The 25294-nt window shown below is 43.4% G+C and overlaps 1 protein-coding gene across 1 annotated transcript in view; it reads right to left on the bottom strand.

Annotated features, from left to right (window-relative positions):
* Nucleotides 1-25294, bottom strand: part of glp2r (glucagon-like peptide 2 receptor) — a gene marked incomplete at both ends in the record, with an annotated part of 120507 nt that overhangs the window by 16354 nt on the left and 78859 nt on the right. Inside the window, 3 exons of the mRNA XM_084323036.1 lie at nucleotides 15675-15741; nucleotides 15837-15856; nucleotides 17212-17376. Coding sequence (XP_084179162.1) covers nucleotides 15675-15741; nucleotides 15837-15856; nucleotides 17212-17376 — 252 coding nt within the window. The remainder of the gene's footprint in view (nucleotides 1-15674; nucleotides 15742-15836; nucleotides 15857-17211; nucleotides 17377-25294) is intronic.

The following is a 25294-nucleotide window of genomic DNA, read 5'->3' as shown; positions in this document are numbered from 1 at the left end:
TACCCCGCGCCAGGCCTTGGCCTATAGCAGCAAGCTAACGTTACCTAGTGATCACGACATGCTAGCGCCGCAGCTAACAGCTGACTGGCTAACAGTAGGCCCAACCTAAGTAGGCCATGCAGCGATCCCAGCAGGCTAACGCAGCAGCTAACAGCTGACTGGCTAACCGTAAGCTAAGCAGCTATCACCTGAACATGTATACAATGACATAACACTCACCCAGACAGGCCGCCGTTCTGAACCTCTCCTCACTTTTTAAGAGAAAAGAGAAACAAGATGTCAACACTGCTTTACAACGGTGATTTTACCAACACCCGACGGAATCAGCACAATACCAAACTGGCCTGTGTAGCTGACTTGAACATGGATCTGCCGCTATCGCACATCCATGCACATATCTCCTCGTGAAGGAATACTCTCATTTGGATATGAAAGAAGGGGCTTAACATGGGACAGAGAGAAATCCACTCGTCCAGAACACACAGGGATCACCAGTGTTAATGGTTGCGGCCCACTAGTTAAAACTACAATGGTATTCAGACCAAGGTCTTCTGTCGCCTAGGTGGCTGAACAAAGGACCCTAGCCTGGGGCCGGTTTCCATAAACATTGTCAAGTAGCCCCCATAGCACTAACAGACAAGTGAAGCCCGCCAGCAACAGTACTCACCCAACCTGAAACCCACCGCTTCTCACAACAGCGGCGCGTCCGACAGTTCAGCTGTGGCCTGACAGGTTTCACCCCAACAAACACAGCAAGGAACTGCAGTTGAGAAGCATGCAGCGGCGTGCTCCCAATACGAAAACCGGTGGAGGGTTTTTAGAATGATCATCATCTTCCAGACACTCCAGTACGAAGACAATATCGCCGTATTTTCTCGAAAATAGTGAGAGAGAAAATAAAGATATAATGTCAACGTATCCTTGTTTCCCAAAGCTGCTCCTAATCCTTTCTTCCATCATGGTGTCAAGTGTGGGGATCTACCGAGGCACTTCTTCCTTGTGGTGAAAGCGAGAAGGAGGCGAGTGGGTGGCCCCACCCCTGCTTGTGTGGGTGAGCTGATAGGGGTGTGGTCAGACGAATATTGGGATTAAAGGTACATTTGTGGTCTTTATTCAGTGCGCGTGCACATATGCGAGATAGTGCAGAGAGCGATGCCGAGCGAGAGCGAATACGAAACAGAACTACCAGGGTTAAAAATCGCGCTGAGCCATGGATGCACACTGAAATACTGACCGCTATGAAAACCAGAGACAAAAAATGCTCTGAACTTCATAAAAGTCAGACAAAGCTTACCAAAAGCTAAAACAGTAAACTCCAAGCCCACGTGGTTGAACTCAAAATACAAAGAAACAGACTAAGAAATGATGTAAACACCATGATCAAATCCGCAAAAGAAAATGCATCAATGACAAAACTGAGGAAAACAAAAACAAACCCTGTGAACTATGGAAATTACTCAACAACCAACTAGGCTGCAGCAAAAAAATTAAAAGCAGATTTACAAACATAAACATAAAGACAGAAAACACTCTCATCACAGACAAGCTGGATGTGGCCAAATACCTAAACAAAATCTTTACAAACATAGCCACAACACTGGTTAATAAACTACCCTCCCACTCAGGGCATTTTGGGGTAGACCACATAGTAGCCTACTACAAAAACCTAGGGGTCCGCAAAGACGACTTTAAACTTGAAATGGTAACAACAGATGAGGTACTCAAAAAACTGAGCGCCCTCCAACCTAACAAGGCCACTGGCCATGACAACATCCCCTCCAAATTCCTCAGAGACTCAGCAGCCGCCATCACCCCAGTCATAACATACATAATAAACCTCTCCATAAAACAGGGACACGTCCCCAAAGACTTCAAAATTGCGAGAGTGACCCCCCTGCACAAAAAAGGCAGCTAATTAGACCCAGGCAACTACCGCCCTGTTTCTATTCTTACCTCCATCTCGAAAGTCATGGAAAATATTTTCTACGAACAGGTCGAAAAGTACCTTGCGGTAGTGTTGTCACGATACTGGAATTTCGACTTCGATACGATACCTTGAAAAGTATCGATATTCGATACCATTTTCGATACCAAAAAATAAATAAAAAAAAGTATATATATTTTGCTTTTGTTGCTGGTTGATTCTCCTCAGCTTCTCTCTGGTACTATAAGAGAAGATAAATATAACACTTTTAAAACCATTTGTTTATCTTTAGATCAGACGTTTAAAAATAACTAAATTATCTAATCTAAATCAAACCCCTCTTAAAAACAAAAACCTGTTTAACCTAGCCATCTATAAAACATCATGCTAAAACTGTGAAACAAACTCCCCTAAAGAAAGAAATACATAGCAAACATGACTCAGTTATGCAATAGTGCTGCTGCTTTTTATTTGGTTAAAACAACAACTACAACCATTTACATGACGGCGAGAGAGAGAGAGAGAGAGAGAGAGAGAGAGAGAGAGAGAGAGAGAGAGAGAGCATTTATTAACGTTACATTTTCAACAAGATTGCTGCTACTTAAACACTTCATGGAAACGGGGTAACGTTATGTCGAGTTCATATGTGTACTAGTGTAGTTAGTATGAACTCGACTTAACGTTACTCCGTTTCCATGAAGTAATTATAAAGGTGGCCAGCTAGCTAGCATAAGCTAACGTTAGCTAATAGCTGTATCGTTGGCACTGCTCTGTAACAACGCTTGCAAATGGGCATCGTGGCATCTTTAGCTTTTTCCGAAACGGGGTAACGTTATGTCGAGTTCATACATGTACTAGTGTAGTTAGTATGAACTCGACTTAACGTTACTCCGTTTCCATGAAGTAATTATAAAGGTGGCCAGCTAGCTAGCATAAGCTAATGTTAGCTAATAGCTGTATCGTTGGCACTGCTCTGTAACAACGCTTTAGCTTTTCCTTCGTCGTTTACTTCAAACCCGAAGTACTTCCAAACAGCACTTCTGCTATTTTCTTTATCCACAAGCACAAGTTGCGGAGGCTCTGCACTGGCCATATTCGGAGCTAAAATCTTTGTTTACAAACTGAAGACAGGTCTGTGAGGAGGAGGAGGGGCAAGCGTGCTCTGCAACAGCGTGTGTCTGTCTGTCAACAACTTGCGGTAGACCAAGCCAGCTGGTATCAATACTGCAGAAAGTATCGATATTTCGGGAAATGAGTATTGAAACCGTTTAAAATATTCAGAATCGATATGTATCGATTTTTCGATATTTTTGACAACACTACCTTGCGGAAAGAAATCTAATCTATGAATTCCAATCTGGCTTCACAACATCCCACTCCACTGACACATGCCTTCTCTATTTGAACGACCACAATCAAACAAGAGGTGGACGCGGGCAAATACTGCGGCATGGTCATGCTGGACCTACAAAAGGCCTTTGACACTGTCAATCACTCCATTATGATTGACAAGCTAAAAGCAATTGGTTTTGACAGTTTATCAGTGAGCTGGATGCAATCCTACCTGGAGGGGAGAGAACAGATGGTGGAGGTAAATGGTACTCTATCCCCCCCCCCCCCTCCCAGTGAGCTGTGGTGTTCCACAAGGAAGCATACTAGGACCGTTACTGTTCCTAATCTATGCAAATGACATGTCGTCAGCTTGTGACTGCAACTTGTTCCTGTTCGCGGACGACTCAGCCCTGCTGGTCTCTGACAAGAACAAGTTACAGGTTGAAAAAACCCTCAGCTCGGAACTCGGCAGAATCTTCACCTGGCTCGCTGATAACAAACTATCATTACACCTGGGTAAAACAGAGTCCATTCTCTTTGGATCAAATAACAAACCCAGCAAGACCAACGGCTTCTCAGTTACAGTGGGTGACAATATTGTCACAAAGAAAGATAATAATAATAATAATTAATTTAATTTATATAGCGCTTCTCAATAACCCGAAGTCGCTGACAATAGTCAGGAGCAAATGTAAAAACAAAGAAACAAAAGCAAAGAAACAAAACAAAGAAACAACAAAGAAACAAAAACAAAAGGAACATGAGACCGTGGGGGGAACAGGGAAGACAGCATGATAGCACAAAAAGACTGGAAACAGACATCAATCAGGTTGGAGGGGGGGGGGGGTTATGGGTGGGGGGGGTTGAAGGCAAGGGAGAACAGGTGGGTTTTGAGGCAAGCTTTGAAGGTGGAGAGTGTAGGGGAGTCTCTGATGGACTGGGGGAGGGACTTCCAGAGTCGGAGTGCAGTACGAGAGAAGGCCCGATCTCCAAAGTTTTTAAGTTTGGATGTCGGGACAGTGAGGGAGGCAGTGGAGGAGGACCGGAGGGAACGGGTGGGGCGGTAGGGAAGAAGGAGATCAGTCAGGTAGGGGGGGGCCAGGCTGTGGAGGGCTTTGAAGGTGAGGAGTAGTGTTTTAAAGTTTATGCAGTGTTTGATCGGAAGCCAGTGGAGAGAGTGGAGGACAGGAGTGATGTGTTCGCGGGACCGGGTGTTAGTGAGGAGGCGGGCGGCTGAATTTTGGACCATTTGCAGTTTATGGAGGGAGCGGGAGGTGATACCAGTGAGGAGGGAGTTGCAATAGTCCAGGCGGGAGGAGATGAAGGCGTGAATGAGGGATTCAGCAGCAGGGGGGGAGAGGCAGTGACGGATTTTTGCAATGTTGCGGAGGTGAAAGTAGGATATATTTACGATGGAGCGGACGTGGGGGTCAAATGAGAGGGTGGGGTCAAGGAGGACACCAAGGTTTCGGACTAGGGGGGAGGGGGTGATGGTGGAGTCGTTGATGGTGAGTGTGATGGGTCCGGATCTGGTGAGGGTGGTTTTGTTGCCAATAATGAGAAGTTCCGTCTTGTCACTGTTCAATTTGAGGAAGTTGTGAGTCATCCAAGTTTGGAGTTCGGTAATGCAGGATTCGATGTGACTGAGGGGTGGGCTGTGGGGGGATTGTGTACTGATGTAGATTTGGGTGTCATCAGCGTAGCAGTGGAAAGTGAGGTGGTATTTACGGATGATGTGACCAAGGGGGAGAATGTAGCAGATGAAGAGCAGGGGGCCAAGGACTGAGCCTTGGGGGACCCCCTGTGTGACTGGGGAGGGGGAGGAGGTGTGGCCGGAGAGGGAGATGAATTGGTGTCTGTCTGTGAGGTAGGAGGAGAACCAGCCAAGTGCTGTGCCCTCAACACCCAGTTGGTACAGCCTTTGGAGGAAGATGGAGTGACACACTGTGTCAAAGGCTGCACTGAGATCGAGTAGGATCAGGATGTTGAAATTACATACCTGGGCCCTCATTTATCAATGGTGCGTACGCATAGATATGTGCGTAACCCTTGAATACGATCATTTCTAAGCAAAGTGTGGGACTTATCAATTTGAACGTGTCCTTGACTTTGTGCGTATATTTACGCACAGCTCCGACCGTGCGTACCTGGCGCCTGGTGGTAGAATATGGATATTGCAACGCGGAAATAAGCTTCCGTGCATTACTTCCAACACTGGCGCGTGTTCTGTATGAACCATAATTCATTATAGTTCATTGTAAAATAGCGACAGTAGTGTAATTATAACGTGCTCACGTGCGAACAAGAGGTTGGCCTGCTTGTTTGGCACAGGGGGGGCAGACGCAAAACACCCACCTCCAAACGCGATTAAATATTGTTTCAAATAAAAAGCTAAATACTATTATTTTGTGTCATGTTTCCAAATAAGATTGGTCACAACGAAATGCTTTCTAATTCAATTTGTTGGTTAGAATAGATGACCTCCGTTGAAACTTCACTGAGACTAACAGTCTATTTGTGAGCTCCCGCACAGACGTGATAATAATAATAATAATAATAATAATAATAATAATAATAATAATAATAATAATAATAATAATAATAATAATAATAATAATAATAATAATAATAATAATAGCTTCATTTTATATAGCGCCTTTCAAGAGACCCAAGGTCGCTTTACATAGATAGGGGGGGGGGGGAAATAACAAAGTAACAAACATAGTGGACAGACACAACATATAAATATGATGATGGAATTCAAGTTCAAGTTTGTATTGATCACATATAGGCAGATGGCGTAGGCTACATCATACATGGCAGTGAGATTCATTGTTCTTGTATATGCTCTCGTATTATTGTTTATATAGGCAACCTAATACCGACATCAAAATAGATTGTATGCCTCTACAAATCATATGCAGGTAGAAAATTGACGAACAATTTTGAGAACTTTAATCCCTGGGTATTAATCGAACAAAACGGGAAAAGGCAGTCATATTCCAGCACGGTCTTTATTAGTGTTTGCGCTGCCCAGGCAGCAATGGTTAATAGATATCATATCCGACATCACCGTACGTGTACATGTCTGTCAGTCTGTCGCGTATTTCTCCCATAACACGCTTCGCTCGGCTTAGTCCACTTTTCCACATTTCATGGGGGTGTACCATTACCATATATGGTTAATTACGGGCGGTGCTATATGCAAATACTTAAAATCGTGCACGAGCGCAGAGCGTAGAACAAATTGTATTTATCAACACGGAGTGTGCGTAGAACCTGTGTATGCACGTTTGATAAATCCATTCTAAATTCTGTGCTTAACACTTTGACGACCGTTCGGCACCGTCTAATATGGTGCTAGAGGTCCAAGGTTTGTTGACAAACCGATGTGACTTTGTAGAGCTATATCTATACTTTATAGTATTGCTATCTGTCCATTCTCATTGTCACTTGAGTTCCCTTCAAAATGGCTTAAAGAAAAAGAAAATCCATCAATAGGTTGTCATTTTATAGCGCCGTGAATATAAGCTTTATCACAGATTTCGTCTCATATATTTTCTGGAAAGCTACTTATAGAGTTAAAGGCTACTAACGTTATATTCAACAGCATTTCTGTTGTATATATTCTAATGAAATAACACAAACTGCTTATGAACTGGACTATCCCATAGCATCTATGGATGAAAGAGGGGCGGCGGGGAATGTCGATTAGTATTATTGATTACCAATAGAATGTCCGTGGAAGTAGCCACATTCACTGATCGAATGCTTGCGTCTCACAACAATGTCTAATCCGGCTGTAATTTAGGTGAATAAGGTCTTACCGTCACCCGGTGGGATCCCCTCCAGCATTTCCCCGTTATCGACCGGCATCTGGTAGATCGATATGTCCATTGGTTGATGATAAATGCCCATATTCCATGGTGAAATTTGCGATTTGAAACGTGATCCACGGTGCATAGTGTTGCTTTCGGATCAGGGTAATATCAGGCTCCGTTGGAGGTAAAAAAAATAATCCAATCGCCCACAATGATACTGCAGTGGAGCGATGGCGCCCCTAAGAGGATCTGGCCGGTATTGCATGTTGGCGAGTCCACAGAGGAGGGTAATTCTGCAGAGCCGATGGGGGATGTTGATCCGGTTATTAATATGGAATAAAACAATAACAACTGGCCACGGCTATATACGTGGCTCTGGTCCACAACGCATGGCACCGAAACCCGTATAAACTCGTGGCTGGTCCTTAATGTGTTAAGAACAAAAATAGAACACTTTCTACGCATTGTTGATAAATGAGGGCCCTCGGCCCTCATTTATCAAAAATTCTTAGAAAGTGTTCTATCTTTGTTCTTAAGCACATAATTTAGAATGTGTGTAAGCAAAAAAAAAAAAGGATTTATCACACATGCGTACACAGGTCGTACGCACACCTGTCTTGATAAATATCACTTTGATCCTACGCTGCAGCTCGTGCTTTTACGTATTTGCATACCAGAACCGCCCCGATTATCCATATATGGTAATGGGACACCCCCATGGGATGTGAAATAATGGACTGACCCGAGCGAACTCTGAGAGATTGTTCACAGAGGCGCTGCCGAACCAAGAAGACACAACCCGGATGATAATAAATAAAATGCTGGCGGACTTGTACATGGTGATGTCAGATATCATCAACGACTCCCTAATATACCAATAAAGACCGTTCGTTAACCACTGTCTGTTTGGCGCGTTGGTGTGTCATCATTATAACCATGCTGGAATATGGATTGGCTACCGGATATAATATGATGTGTGTAGAGGCATATGATACAATCTATTTTGTTGTCGGTATTAGGTAGCCTATATGAATTACATATAATAGCAGTCAGCCCATAGCCTACATTATGCAACAGTAACTTGCACATATATAATAGCACATGACACAGCCGTCGCTTTGCATTAATAGCCTATATTCTCAAATGGCATTTAATGGCTATCCGACTCCTCGTCGCTATCCTCGCGGACGGACCAGTGTATACCTTATATCATATTCCTATTCATATTCATATCATAGTTTACTCTATCAGCATACCCAGCATGTAATACGTTCTTTGTTAGAACTCAACTCGTTATTATTTTGCGCATAGATTGCAGAAATACGGGAAGGTTTTGATTTATATTAAAAGGCTTTGACATTGTAAAACTAAATACGTGGAATTCTGTAAGCATAATACAAGTCATATCACCCACACGATATATGCTCTGTGTCCAGAGCATGTATGCTTTTCATTCATTTAAGACACATTTATTGCAAGGGTTTTGTAATACACATACACCCTCTGTTCTCATTGCAATGGGTTTTTTTATTTTTTCTTATACAGTAGGAAGGGGGAAGAACACTATATCGTGGGTGTTCATATGACTTGTATTCTGCTTACAGCTTCGAAATTCCACTTGTTTCGTTTAACGTAAAGCCTTTTAAATATAATCAAAACGTTCCCGTGTTGATAATAATAATAATAATAACGAGTTGAGTTACGCGGAGCGCAGTCAGTCAGTACACCCCGTAGCATACAATCTATTTTGATGTCAGTATTGGGTAGCCTATATAAACAATAATACGAGAGCATATACAAGAACAATGAATCTCACTGCCATGTATGATGTAGCCTATACGCCATGTGTAGCCTGCCTATGTGATCAATACAAACATGAACTTGAATCCCATCATATTTACATAGTCTGTCCACTATGTTTATTACTTTGTTATTTCCCCCCCTATCTATGTAAAGCGACCTTGCATGGGTCTCTTGAAAGGCGCTATATAAAATGAAGCTATTATTATTATTATTATTATTATTATTATTATTATTATTATTATTATTATTATTATTATTATTATTATTATTATTATTATTATTATTATTATTATTATTATTATTATTATTATTATTATTATTATTATTATTATTATTATTATTATTATTATTATTATTATCACGTCTGTGCGCGGAGCTCACAAAAAAAATACTGTCTGTTAGTCTCAGTGAAGTTTCAACGGAGCAAGGTAATCTATTCTAACCAACAAATTGAAGTAGAAAGCATTTTGTTGTGGCCAATCTTATTTGGAAACATGACACAAAATAATAGTATGTCGCTTTTTATTTGAAACAATATTTAATCGCGTTTGGAGGTGGGTGTTCTGTGTCTGCCCCCCGTGCCGAACAAGCAAGCCAACCTCTTGTTCGCGCATGAGCCCGTTATAATTACACTACTGTCGCTATTTCACAATGAACTATAATGAATTACGGTTCATACAGAAGTACGGGAGTAATGCACAAAAGCTTATTTCCGCATTGAAACTAATGCATGAACTGAGGAGCGCATATGCCGTCCGTCTGCAGTAACGATATTCTACCACCGGGCGTCAGCTACGCATGCTCCGAGCTGTGCGTATATATACGCACAAAGTCAAGTTCACGTTCAAATTGATAAATCCCACACTTTGCTTAGAAATGATTGTACGCACGGGTTATGCACATATCTGTGCGTACGCAACGTTGATAAATGAGGGCCCTGGATTCCATCCTAGAGGCAAATCTTTCCTGTGACAAAATGGCATTCAATGTAATCAAAAAAGTCAACCAACGAACTGAATTCTTGTACCGGATCTCCTCTCTGGTAAACAAGAATACCCTGAAGACTCTGGCAGGAGCACTCATTCAAGGGTACTACGACTATGCTTGCACCTCATGGTACCAAAGCACCTCAAAGGCGCTAAAAACAAGATTACAAACATCACAAAACAAACTGGTCAGACTGCTGCTTGACCTTACTCCTAAAACCCACCTCACCCCTGCCCACTTTGACAACCTAGGATGGCTTAGAGTAGACGGCAGAGTACAGCAACTTGCAATGGGCCTGGGCCCTCATTCATCAACGTGTTCTACGCACAGATCTGTGCTTACCCTGTGCGTACGATCATTTCTAAGCAAAGAGTGGGATTCATCAATTTCTATTTGAACTTGACTCCGTGCTTACATCTACGCACAGGTCAGACCAGGGCCCTCATGCATCAACGTGTTCTACGCACAGATCTGTGCTTACCCTGTGCGTACGATCATTTCTAAGCAAAGAGTGGGATTCATCAATTTCAACTTGAACTTGACTTCGTGCGTACATCTACGCACAGGTCAGACCTGGCGTACCTAGCTCCCAGTGGTAGAAGATCGTTACTACGCATAAGCACTCCTCAGTCCTGCATTAGTTCCAAGGCGGAAATAAGCTTCCGTGCATTAGTGTTCAACATCTGTATGACCCGTAATTCATTATAGTTCATTGCAAAATAGCGACAGTAGTGTAATTATAACGGGCTCACACGCGAACAAGAGGTTGGCCTGCTTGTTTGGCACGGGGGGGCAGACGCAAAACACCAACCTCCAAACGCGATTAGATATTGTTTCAAATAAAAAGCAAATTATTTTGTGTGTCATGTTTCCAAATAAGATTGGTCACGAAATGCTTTCTACTTCAATTTGTTGGTTAGAATAGATGACCTCCGTTGAAACTTCACTGAGACTAACAGTCTATTTGTGAGCTCCCGCACAGATGTGATGATAATAATAATAATAACAATAATAATAATAGCTTCATTTTATATAGCGCCTTTCAAGAGACCCAAGGTCGCTTTACATAGATAGGGGGGGGGGGGGGGGATAACAAAGTAACAAACATAGTGGACAGACACACAACATATATGATGATGGAATTCATTCAAGATCCTCTCCACCCTCGGGTCTTTGCCACCGCGGCACGGTCCATCGTGATATTGGAGATGGATCGAGCAATAGACTGTTACTGTAGCTGTCAAAGCTCCATCACAAATGCAGTTATGTGAATAGAAAGGGATTCCACTCAGTCAATGTTGCGATGCGCATTTGCCTGATACATGTTATTGCTGGATGCCGGGAGGAAGGCGATGCTGAATGTTTTCAATTCATTAAATAAAACAGATACTTTTTGCAAGGGTTTACTGACTGTCATACAAATAATCAACCAACTACATACTGTAACTCTTCAGTGCACGTTCTTATTTACATTGTGACAACAGCCTTGTGAGTTCCCGCAGTGACCCGCACACAGACATGATGGAATTCAAGTTCATGTTTGTATTGATCACATATAGGCAGGCTACACATGGCGTATCTGCTACATCATACATGGCAGTAAGATTCATTGTTCTTGTATATGCTCTCGTATTATTGTTTATGTAGGCTACCCAATACTGACATCAAAATAGATTGTAGTATGCCTCTAGAAATCATATGCAGCAGGTAGAAAATTGACGGGAGATCCATCGCGATTTGGAATCAAATTGAGGAGAACTTTAATCCCTGGGTATTAATCAAACAACACGGGAAAAGGCAGTCATATTCCAGCGCGGTCTTTATTAGCCGACAACAAAATAGATGCCTCTAAAAATCATATAGCCAATCGAACACAACTAATAAAGGCATTCATATTACAGCACGGTTATAATGACACACAACCAACGCCAAACAGTGGTCAACGAACGGTCTTTATTAGTATTTTGAGCTGTCCAGGCAGAATTGCAGCAATGGTCTTAGGGAGCCGTTGATATCTGACATCACCGTTTACAAATCCGCCTTTTATTTATCCCATAATACGCGATAGTGTCTTCTTGGTTCGACAGCAGTGAATTCTCCGTGGAGTTTCTCAGAGTTCCGCTCGGGTCAGTCCATTATTTGGTCAACGAACGGTCTTTATTAGTATTTTGAGCTGTCCAGGCAGAATTGCAGCAATGGTCTTAGGGAGCCGTTGATATCTGACATCACCGTTTACAAATCCGCCTTTTATTTATCCCATAATACGCGATAGTGTCTTCTTGGTTCGACAGCAGTGAATTCTCCGTGGAGTTTCTCAGAGTTCCGCTCGGGTCAGTCCATTATTTCACATCCCATGGGGGGTGTTTCCTCACTTTCATGACCATATATGGATAATTATGCACGAGCATTGACGGTAGAACAAAGTGGTATTCATCAACACGGAGGAGCATAGAGCCTGCGTACGCAGTGTGTGATGAATCCCGACTTCCCTGTGCGTACACTAGTTCTACATTCCGTGCTTACGTGTGGAAATAGGTCATGTTCTACGCACACATTGATGAATGAGGGCCCTGGTCTACAAGATACACTACACCACTCAGGTACCCATGTACATGTCGAAATACTTCCCAAAGGTCAGTGAATACCATGACCACAACACCAGAGGGAGTTCCACAAATCAGGTGCAACCCAGATTCGGCACAAACAAGGGACTAAACACTTTTCGCAACTATGCCACAACAATGTGGAACGCCCTACCCACAGCCGTAAAAAAACGTGAATCCCTACCCACATTCTAAACCGCTCTCAAAGAGCACCTACGGGAGGCTGCCATTCAAAACTGGCCACCGTAAATGTCCCAACCACCCCTCCCACCCACCCCCTCCTAATGGACAGTCTCCTCCCCACTGTATGTATATATTTTCTCCCACCCCACCCACCCCCTCCTAATGTACAGTCTCGTCACCATCATATGTATATATTTTCTGTTAGGATCTCTGGGTAACGTATATCGTATATGTCACAAATGTAACAGTACTATATACCTGTATGTCATGTATGTCCCTATGCCATAAATGTCATCATGTCATGTATGTTGTGTACAGTATGTCATAAATGTCATTATGAATTGAAAATGGGGGACCCTGATGTAAACAAGACAAACGTCTTTCTCTGGTCTGCATCCCCTTAACTCATTGACCGCCACGTTGGGAACCGGATATGACTATGTGCTGCCAACGCATTAAACCTATGGAGTCGCTCACCTTGTTTGCAGGCCTATAACTATATATATATATTATAGCTATGGATGCAATAATATGGCCCATTTGGCATCGAGTATCTATCGTTCAAGATGTGAAAAGGAAAGACATTTTCCTTGTGTGTTACACACACACATTACACACATACGTTCGGATCGCAGGGAAGGGATTCTTAAATCAACGCAAGATTGATACAATATAGCCCTTACCTTCACTAGGATGTACTCCAAAAAGAATATTCCAATTATCTGATCGCCATTCCAAGTATTGATGTCGATCATGTTGCCAACATAATCCACCAAAGAACATGAACCGGGAGTGCTTGATTCTCCTCAAACCATGTGTTATAAACGCTTGTCCTGCCCGACCGCTTATAGCTTATCCGCAACAGTAAGTGACTTCCGGGGTAGGCCTGATTGGCCCCGACAGGCACGTGACGCGCAACTTTCTCTGCCGCGCGGCACGCTCCGCGGAGCGGCAGAGCTTGCGGAATGATGTAACCGTCCAAATCCGCTAGGACTTTCATTCGGCGCTTTAGCTCACCTCGCAGAGCAGCGGTCCTGCGATCCTGCGGTCCGTTGTTCACGAGTTCGAATCCCATCAAATTTATTTTTTTTAACGTGATTTTTTTTTTAGTGTGTATTCTTTCGCCGGTTAAGGTTAGGCATGGTTAAGGTTAAGGTTAAGGTTAGGCATTGTTTCGGAGTTGGTTAAGGTTAGAATGGTTAAGTTTAGGCGCTGTTAAGGAGCTGGTTAAGGTTAGAGTTTGTGTTAGAGAATGGCAATATTCTTTCTATGGTTAAGGTTAGGCATGGTTAAGGTTAAGGTTAAGGTTAGGCATTGTTTCGGAGTTGGTTAAGGTTAGAACGGTTAAGTTTAGGCGCTGTTAAGGAGCTGGTTAAGGTTAGAGTTTGTGTTAGAGAATGGCAATAGACAGCCTATTTCCGCGCGACAGCTCTCAGCAGCCTCGTTGCGCGTCCTGAGTTTGCCGCGTCACGTGCCTGTCGGGGCCAATCAGGCCTACCCCGGAAGTCACTTACTGTTGCGGAACAGTTACACGCTGCCCGACCAGGAAAACCCGGCCCGGACTCTTTAGATCGACACACAGGCCAAGCCAGAGAGTCTCAAAGGGAGTGCAACATCGGCTGCATACCACAAGGCAGCGGTATTGTACTTTTGCAATCTCAGACTCATTCCATATGGTTACACAGGCTCCCTGGATGGATAACGATTGGAAATAGCGAATAAAATAAATAACGACCAAATAACGTATATATACGTGGTTGGCGTTCAACAATTGGCGGACAAACACGTATTAACCCATTGCAACCGGGAAACACATTTGTGTGTATATGCAGGCTATATAGTGCATTTTTAGCAGGCGTTTTAGGTCTAAATGGGTTCAATCGTTGTTGGCGGCCATTGAGTTAACAATTGTGTGTATTGAGCCGTACTGTATTGTACCCAGGGCACGAAATTAACTTTTTGACTCACCGGCCAGTGGCGGGTAGATGGGAAGAATCTACCCGCCAAGCATATTTCTTACCTGCCAATTTTTTTTTTGATTACATTTTTGTATTTTTTTTTTTATAATTTTTTTTAATAAAATATATATATTATATAATCATACTTGTAGTTGTATTATCTGTGAGACATCGCCACCACGCAACAAGTCAAAATGCTCGCTATCTGCAAACAGCTCCACTGTCTGTGTGTATACTCGAGTAGCCTCCAGCTCCAGTAAGGATTCTCCGGCGCTGCAGCTGGATGCATCTCCGTCTGAGTCGCGTAGTTGATGATGTCACACATGCTAGACTAAGAATTGTCAACAGAACACACGGAGCCTGGTGGATGCATGAATCGATATAAATAAACCAATAGCCAATAAATGTTAAGTTATCTTTGAACCCCTGTTGTCAAGCCTCGTTAATATAACCCCTTTCCTCACTAATGGAACTGGTTTTGTGGACTCGCTGACGGTGCTTTGAGCGTTTCCAGGATTAGCAGCTAACGCCAATTAGCTTAGTTAGCTCCCTACAGTCCAAGCAGGCGCCACGGGCAGTCAGGACAGAAGAGTAGTGGATGTGACATCGGTAAACAAGCCACAAATTAGGCCTGTCGTAAGACCAAAACACACTGCAGTTTTAATTATTTTACATTACTATTTTGTGACCCGCCAAATGGCGGACAGACCTCTCAGTGGCACCCGCCAAACCTAAAATCTGGTCGCCAATGGCGGGTGGCGGGCTCTAGTTTCGGGCCCTGATTGTACCCATTCTGCAATCTGTTAAATAAAGTTTTCATTCATTCATTCATTCATTCATTCATTCATTCATTCATTCATTCATTCATTCATTCATTCATTCATTCATTCATTCATTCATTCATTCATTCGTTCATTCATTCATACGTTCATTCATTCATTCATTCAGCTGATCTGTTCTCTCGTTCCAACACGTTTCATTGTACCGTTGACCTTGTGCTAATGTACATGTGTTTTTGGTATTTGGAGAATAGGAAGTGGTTTCTGTGGGATACATCACGTACCAGAACTGCCAGAGTGATCGGAGCCCTCATTATCCACCACAGCATTCTGTTTAGATTGGCCCAGCACCTTCAGAAGACAAGGATTAAACATCACACATTTTCCTCGAGGTTCCTCATCTCTGCTGTTTGAGAGGTTTATAGAAACGTTGTCAACATTCTCACCCTGTCTTGTCATATAGAATCTGCATCACCATCCAAGGTATCACAAAGAGGCATGGTGCACCTGAAAGACATTTATAAAAGCATTAGAGGTGTGTGTGTGTGTCTATGTTACATGTGGCTCATCAATCCATCCATCCATCCATCCATCCATCCATCCATCCATCCATCCATCCATCCATCCATCCATACATCCATACATCCATACATCCATACATACATACAATATCTTATCTTATCTTACATACATACATACATACATACATACATACATACATACATACATACATACATACATACATACATACATACATACATACATACATACATACATACATACATACATACATACATACATACATACATACATACATACATACATACATACAGTATATAACAAAGATAGATTTGAGGTATGATGGCATCTGCTAAATTAAATGTTTTGAGTGTACTATATAGTATATATATATATATTAAGGCTGTCAAATATATCGCGTTAATATCGCGTTAACTCCCGATTCTATTAATGCCACTAATTTTTTTAACTCAAGATTAACAAAAAAAAAAAAAAAAAAAAAAAAAAAAAAAAAATTATTTTTATTTTTTTACTAGACTTCACTCAGGTGTATTATTGATGCTCTCATTGATACTATGTTTGTTTCTGAAGTGTGTGTGTGTGTGTGTGTGTGTGTGTGTGTGTGTGTGTGTGTGTGTGTGTGTGTGTGTGTGTGAGATATAGAGAGAGAGGGGGGTGAGAGAGATGAGGAAGGGGCAAAAGAGAAAAAGAGCTGGGAGAGTGTGTGTGTGAGGGAGAGAGGGGGGTGTGTGATTAATCAGCCCTTGTGTGTGTGAATGTAACAAGTTCCTAACGTTTTCTTTCCCCTATTATTTCATGCACACTTTATTCATTGTTTTAAATTATTATTTTCTTTTAAGTTATTTTGTGCATCACTCTGTTTTGAATTTGATGCAAATTTGCAATGCATGAGGGTCATCCTTTTGTGTTAAATGGCTGCACAAAGCAAGCATTTGTTGACTCGCATGTTGATAAGAGTATTAAAACTTGGAACTTGAAAAAGATCTGTTTAAGGTAAAAAAAAAAATTTAAAAAAAAATGCGATTAATTTGCGATTAATCGCGAGTTAACTATGGACAATCATGCGATTAATCGAGTTAAATATTTTAATCGTTTGACAGCACTAATATATATATATATATATATATATATATATATATATATATATATATATATATATATAAACATACATACAGTACATACATACATACATTCATACATATATAATATATATCATACATACATGCATACAAAGATCCATACATACATAGATCCATCCATACATCAGTTATATCGCAGTACCTTACCCCATCCTATAAGCATGTATCTCTTCACCAGGCGCCTCTTGGTGAGCACAGCTGTGAAGAGGAGGGTGTGGAGGAAGATGGCCTCAACTAACAGCCAAAAGTAATTACAGGCCACAGAGTATTCTATGGCCACCTTGGAGGCCTTACACATCACCGCTATCTGTTTGGGAAACATGTCAGACTCAGATTACTCCGCCACGTTTGATCAGTGGCGTGCAAATATGGAGACGACTATCTAAATAGAGGCTGTATCAATTTAGAAAGTACCCCGCATTCAACCCCCCCCCCCTCCCCCATTTCATATTATTACACAAAGGTAAACAGGAGAAGGACTGATGCAATGAGAAGATGGTAAAGTACATACGAGATAATTAAACCAAAAATTAGAAAGAAGGACATGGAGATTCAAGACACATTAGACTGATATACATATGACGCACACAATACAAGAAAGTGAAAACATGAAAAATACTTATGCAGGAAGAAGATGATAAAGCACATGCGAGATAATTATACCGAAAGTGATAAAAAAAGGACATGGGGATTCAAGAGATATATTGAGACAGACATGAAAGGAACACAGGAGTACACATGTCGCATAACACAATTAGACAGGAACATGAAAGTGACTAATGCAGAGCTTATGACCGGGGGCTCGGAGCAGGTCGCACACAGAAAGAGTTGGACATATAGTGCACATTTTCTAGCCACTAGGGGGAGCCCTCTCACTAGGAGAGCCACTACTCCCCACCCACCAGCAGGGGAAAGAGGGGTACGAGTGAGACCCTCAACTGCCATGGAAGTTCCAAGTGTTAATGTTGATGTTAATGTTTATTATGGTTATATGTATGTAAATCAGACGGAGATAGCAGAGGCTACAACCACAAATATTATTTTATGTGACATGGGTAGAACGGGAAAACAATTGGAAAAGAAATATGACACAAGTTAAGGGTATAAAAATGATGTAGTTAAATGTGAATGGTATGAATAATCCGATCAAGAGGAGTAAGGTGATGACAAAACTTAAGAAAGAGGAGGCGCAGGTCATCTTCTTACAAGAAACACATCTAATATCACAAGAACATGAAAAGCTGAAGAGATTCGGGTATGAAAATCTGTTCTATAGTTCTTTTAAAAAGAACCTTAGAAGAGGAGTAGCTATACTAATTAAGAACACAGTGAAGTTTGAAATGATCAGGGAAATAAGGGATAAAGAGGGGAGGTATGTAATGGTCAAGGGGAAAATGGAAGGTCAAATGGTAACACTAGTGAATGTGTATGCTCCACCAGACAGTGAGAAATATCTATTTGAAACAATCTTTGATATCATAGCGTTGGAAGGGGAGGGGGTCCTGATCTGTACAGGTGATTTCAATGTACTGAACTATGACATAGACACGACAAGCACAAAGAAATGGAGGACAAACATTAGCAAATATATGAATATACACATGGCAGAATTAAGAATCATGGACATATGGAGAGCAATGCACACACTAGATAGAGAATACACACATTATTCACATCCACACACAACATATTCAAGGATAAACTATTTTCTCATGACAACAGGGGACAGATACAGGGTAGAAGAATGCAGGATAGGGGTAACGGACATATCAGATCATAGCGCAATATATCTGACAGTGAATCTTAAAAGTAGACGGAGAAATACAGTTTGGAGACTGAATGTAGGACTATTAAATAACAAAGGTTTGTTAATGAAGTAAAGGAAGACATAATTAGATACAGAGAAGAAAATGATAACGGAGAGGTAGACCCAAACATTTTATGGGATGCACTAAAGGTAGTAATACGGGGAAAATGTATAGCAAAGACGGCATTACTCAAGAGGGCTAGAATAGAGACATACCAGAACTTGATAAAGAAACTGAAAGAATTAGAGAAAGAACACCAAAGCTCAGAGAATCAAAAGACACGTAGGGAGGTAAAGGAAGTTAGAGGAAAGATAAACAAAGAGCTGCTGACAGAAATAGAGAAGAAAGCTAGATACATGAAGCAGACATACTATGAAGGGGGACCGAGAGCGACCAGACTTTTAGCTAGACGAATCAGGACACAACAAAAATGTAACACAATACACACAATAAGGGACACGAACACAAACAAAATACTGAGAGAACCAGCTGAAATAGAGAAGACATTTGAAGAATATTATAAGAAACTATACACACAACCGATAGCGGCAGGAGAAGAGGAGATAGAGACATAAAAAAAAAATTAGATCTACCATCGATAGGGAAGGAACAGAACGAAATATTAAATGCAGAGATCACAGAACAGGAAGTATGGAATGTGATCAGTAAAGCAAAGAGTAGTAAGTCACCGGGTAGCGATGGGTTCCCCTCAGAATTCTACAAAACATTTAGACAGGAACTGAGCCCCATATTAGAAGCAGCATTCAGACACACAATGGAAAAAGGCACAATGCCACCTTCATGGAAAGAGGCCATAATTACTACAATTCCAAAAGAAGGGAAAGATAGATAACTGTGTAGCAGTTTCAGACCTGTGTCCATACTTAATGTAGATTACAAGATGTATACATCAATAATATCCAAAAGATTTGAGACATTTATGACAGATATAATAGACGAAGACCAGACCAGAGTCATTAAAGGAAGACAGACACAGGATAACATAAGGAAGACAGTGCAGGTGGTAGAGGAGATACAAAAGGAAGGAGGAAGTGCAGTATTAGTTAGCCTAGATGCAGAAAAAGTGTAAACTGGATATTTCTATATAAAGTATTGGAAACATTTGGATTAGACAAAAACGCTATGAAAACAATTAGGGCATTATATCAAGAACCGACGGCTAGGATTAAGGTAAATGGTAGTTTGACGGACCGGATTAAACTAGAGAGAGCTACCAGACAGGGTTGTTGTCTTTCGCCGACGCTCTTCGATGTATTCATCGAACCACTGGCTCAACTAATTAGACAGACCAAAGTCATCAAAGGGGTGGAGATAAGGGGAACAGAACATAAATTGGGACTGTTCGCAGACGACGTGATAGTGTATGAGGCAACCAGACATAAGCTTTCCGACACTGATGGATTTACTGACAGAATATGGATACTACTCAGGATATAGACTCAACGTGACGAAGACACAGACTTTAGCACTGAACTACACGCCAACGATAGAGATCAAAGAAAAATTACAAATTAAATGGGACATGGACAGGATCAAGTACCTAGGGGTGAACATTACAAGAGGGATGGAGGGGTTATACGATGCAAACTATACAAAGATCAATCAGAAAATCAAGAGAGACCTAGAAAGATGGACAGTAATGCCCCTAGATTTCAGCTCAAGGATCGAAATCATTAAGATGAACATATTACCAAGGTTACTATACCTATTTCAGTCTCTACCTATATTAATACCACAAAAACAATTCAGGGAATGGGACAGAAAGATATCAAGATTCACTTGGGGGGGGGGGGGGCAAGGATCAGATATGTGACTACAACTACCAAAGGAAAAAGGAGGAATGGCAGTACCCAGTTTAGAAAGCTATTACTATGCAGCACAGCTTAGAACAGTAGTGTAACTGAGGGGTACAATTCCCTGACTGTATTGTTAGATATGGTATTTAATACCACTACCTCTTGTACTTTAACTTCTGGCCATCCAGTACATGATATAAGTATGATGAACACTTTCCCACCTGATGAAACGAATCCACACAAATGTACAAATCGAATATTTAATATAGCAAAAGGTATATACAACGTTCACTTGTTTACACTTATGATTTGAAATATGCACTTGTATGGCAAATGAGTATTCGTAGGTAAATCAACATTGAATGTCCAATCTCTGGTTACGCAGGGAGTAAGTATACAACCTGGATATTTAGGAAACTATAGCGATGGTACTTAAATGATTATAGCTGGATACACTAAGGGGGGGGGGGGGTCCCGCTGGTTGTAAGACAGTAGGAGGGGGGGGTTAGAGAAGCCGCTGGCGGTATCCCATCTGGCCGACGGTTTCTTGGGAGAATTCAAAGTCTTGAACACGGTGCCCACAGAACCTCGGTCCGCAGACGAATACAGCTGGACCCTCTGGTGGACGGTAGCTGCCGGTCCACAACGGAGAGACGTGAGGCGACCTCACGGGTGTAGAGCGCCGTCTCACCTGGAGTCCTCTCCGGGGGGTAGTTCCAACACTCCGCAGTGTTGGCCGTTATCCATGGAATAATCAAAGCACCCAAAGCATAATCCAAGCCGTGGAAGGCTCGCCGTCGTCCGGGTAGAGTAATCCAATATACAGGTCCAGTCGCCCTGGCCCGGAGCTCCTCGGATGCAAGCACCACTAGGGGTCTGCCCAGCCTGGTTAAGCGTCCAGATAACGTCAGGAACGATGGGGGTACTGATAACTTTATAACTCTAACCGAACGATGCACCATACATAAATAGACTATTATTAGCTTAATAGAATACGTCCAACTCGACGGTATAGTGCCAAACTATGACTATTCAACTATTAATTCACACGATATCTCAATGCCTATTCTGAGGCCAAGTAGGCCTTACTACACCACACGTGCGTCGTGGGTGAGGCTTCGCGTCTGTCACTCTGTTGGAGGGTAAAGAACTGGACTAAAAGGAAGTTCTACTTTACTTGCGCCATATATATATGCGCTATGAACAAATAGTACCATTCGTATTTCGCCAGACGTATTCCTACGCGGAACCGGGGCTTGCCACGACATGTTGGGCGGCACGATTGAACTTGAACCTAGGGGTATGGCAACCTGGCGCCAGGTTCTCGTCCAATGGTAGAATGAAACTATTATGGGCTGTTTAGTAGACTAAAGGGATATTCAGTGCATATTGTACAAGGAATATACAGGGGATATCAAACGATATACAAACACTATTTAAATATATATATATAAATAAATATATATATTCGGTTTAATCTGATCCTTCACAACAGCCGCCCCCTAATTAGTCCCACCTAATTAGCTAAGCAGAGACAGATTAACCGCACTGTCTACCACTCAAGGTCCGCTGTAAGGGTCAGTCAACTCACAAAGTCATGGGGTCATGGTCATCATCGATAGTATCTGGGAGTCGGGGCAGTTCTATGAGCCTCGCCACGGGTCGTGTGTAAGTGCGCCCTTGGACGAGTACTTCAGCTGCTCGGACCTTGCCATCGGCACCGGTGATCACTTTGCTTACGCGGCCAGCCGGCCACATAGCTCTGGGTAGTGACTGGTCAATAATCATGACGACTGTTCCTTCTGTCAAATTGTCTCTCTCTTATACCCACTTCTGGCGGGTCTGTAGAGACGGTAGGTAGTGGAGTAGGAAGCTGCTCCAAAACTTGTCAGCTAGTACTTGACTGTACCTCCACATTCTTCGGCCGTTCGCTTCTTCAGGCCTGTACATTGTCTGGGGTAGCGCGGGGTCCAGCCGCCCCATCAGGAGTGTGTTGGGGGTGACTGGGTCGACATCTGCTACATCACTGGAGACGTAACCGAGGGGCTTTGAGTTCAATACTCCCTCGATCTCCGTGAGGACTGTCATTAGGACTTCCTCCGCCACAGTCTGGGCCCCAAGCACGGCGTACAGGGCTGTCTTTATAGAACGTACTTCTCGTTCCCAGGTTCCACCGAAGTGGGGTGCGTTCGGGGGATTAAACTGGAAGTCAATCTGGGATGGAGCGAGGTGGGTCTTAAGTTCTGGGCCCATAGCTTGGAAGCTCTCTCTCAGCTCTCTTTCTCCGCCTTTGAAGTTTGTCCCGTGATCAGACAACAATATAGACGGTTTTCCTTTCCGTGATGTGAATCTTCGGAAGGCCATAAGAAATGAGTCTGTGCTCATGGTCGGAAGGAGCTCGATATGTATCGCTCTGGTGGTCATGCATTTGAATACAATACCCCACCGCTTCTCGGTTCCTCTTCCTCTCTTTATATACAACGGGCCAAAGCAGTCCATGCCTGTGGAGTGGAATGGCTTGTCGCCGAGTCGGAGGCGACAGGGGGGTAAGTCAGCCATCCGTGGTATGCTGGGCTGCGCGCGCCACTTACGGCAGTCTAGACAGGTTCGCTGGAAGCGCCGCACTGCTTCTCTCCCTTGCAGTATCCAATAACGACGTCTGATCTCCGCGAAGACTCTCTCTGCTCCTGCGTGGTGTACATCCTCGTCGTATTTCTTTATGATCAGCTCTGTGACCTTGTGTCGGCTGTTCAAGACGATCGGGTACTTAATATCATCCAGTAGATCGGGGGCTCTCCGCAGGCGACCACCCACTCTGATGAGATTATGGGCGTCACTCTCTGGTGCCAGGTGGAGCAGTCTGCTGTCTGATGGGACGGGGTTTCCTCCCTGTAGACAGTCTAGCTCATCGGGGAACGAGTCTCTCTGGGCTCGTTGTAGTAGAAGAAGTTCTGCTTCTTCGTAGTCAGCTGCTGACATGTCAGTGGTGGACTGAATCTCTGGGTGGTGCCGCAGGAATGTTCTTTGCTGCGCACTCTCTAGGGTAATGCAGTCATCTATGTTGGGGTCTGTGGAGGCGACTGTGCTCAGTCCACAGAACATAGGTTTCTTGTTCTCAGCCTCCTCGTTACTTGCTTCCCGTGGGGTGGGCGTAGGCCACTCTCCTTCCGGGAGCTTGAGGAATTCTGGTCCGTCACTGTAGATGTTGCGACGGGTTAGGTCATCCAGAGACATTCCCCGGGTGATGACGTCAGCTGGGTTGTGTTTGGTGTCCACATACCGCCAGCTCGCTGCTTCTGTTAGCTCTTGAATCTCGGTGACTCTGACTCCCACGAAGACTTTGTATCTGCATGAATCAGACTTGATCCATGTGAGTACTGTCGTGGAATCTGACCACAAGATTGTTCTGTGCACCGGAATGGTGAGTTCACGTTGGATTAACGTGGCTAGATGCGCTCCTGCTAGGGCTGCGCAGAGCTCTAGACGTGGGATAGATTGTTGCTTTCGTGGGGCTATTCTTGAGCGGGCCAGGATGAAAGCAGTGTGTATCTTTCCTCCCTTCTCTTGGGCACGCAAGTAGGCCACCGATCCATAGGCTACTTCGGAGGCGTCGCTGAAGACGTGTAGATCAATCTCGCATGTCTCTGGCCTCACTGTGGATGGGAAGTAGCTGCGGCGTATATTGACGCCTGGGAGTGAGCGGAGTTCCGTCTCCCACTCTCTCCATGTTGAGGCAAGGTGTGCGGGTATTGGGTCGTCCCAGCCCTGGTCCTTGTCCCATAGTGCTCGTACAATCATCTTTGCCCTGGTGGTGTAAGGTAGAATACATCCCAACGGGTCATATTGTCTGGCGAGTGTTCTGTACACACTCCGTCTGGTGGTCGGTATCGCCGTCGACCTTCCCTGCTCTGGAGCCAAGGGTTTGTGTCTATAGTGGAGCGAGTCTGTTTTGAAGCGCCAGACTAGTCCTAGTGTCATTTCTTGGGCTTCTCCTGGGATGGTCGCCATCCAGGTTTCGCTGCTGGCAGCCTTGTCCGCGGGGGAGAGGCTGCGCAATACGTGCGGGTCACTGCTGGCCCACTGCCTGAGATCAAAGCCGCCTTTGATCAGGGTGCGCGTAACTTGATTAGGAGAGCCTCGGCTTCTTCTTGAGTCGAAACGCTTTGTAAACAGTTGTCCACGTAGAAACTGTTCTTCACACTGTGTTGGACCTCTTCATCTGCTGTTGGGTCCTCTGCGACGTGTTTCTGTAGTGCAAATGTAGCACAGCACGGGCTGCATGTGGTTCCGAAGGGGAGTACTTCCCACTGGTAGATGGCTGGGTTCTCATCTCCGATCCTCTCTCTCCATAGGAACCGCAGCAGGGGCTTGTCCTCCTCTACTAGTCTCACCTGCAAGAACATCCCTTTGATATCCCCGCTGATAGCCACCTTGTCCTGGCGGAAGCGCAGTAGCACGCCTAGTAGGGAGGGGCCGAGTGTGGGGCCGGGCAAGAGCTCTTTATTCAGATTTTGGGATCCGATCTGGTAGCTGCAGTTAAACACAATGCGATCCTTGCCGTTGTGATGGACCTTGTGATGCGGCACGTACCATGATTCGG

Source organism: Notolepis coatsorum (assembly GCF_963971535.1).
Source record: "Notolepis coatsorum genome assembly, chromosome: 10".
In the NCBI taxonomy this organism is placed as follows: Eukaryota; Metazoa; Chordata; class Actinopteri; order Aulopiformes; family Paralepididae; genus Notolepis; species Notolepis coatsorum.
This window is presented reverse-complemented; position numbering and strand designations above follow the sequence as displayed.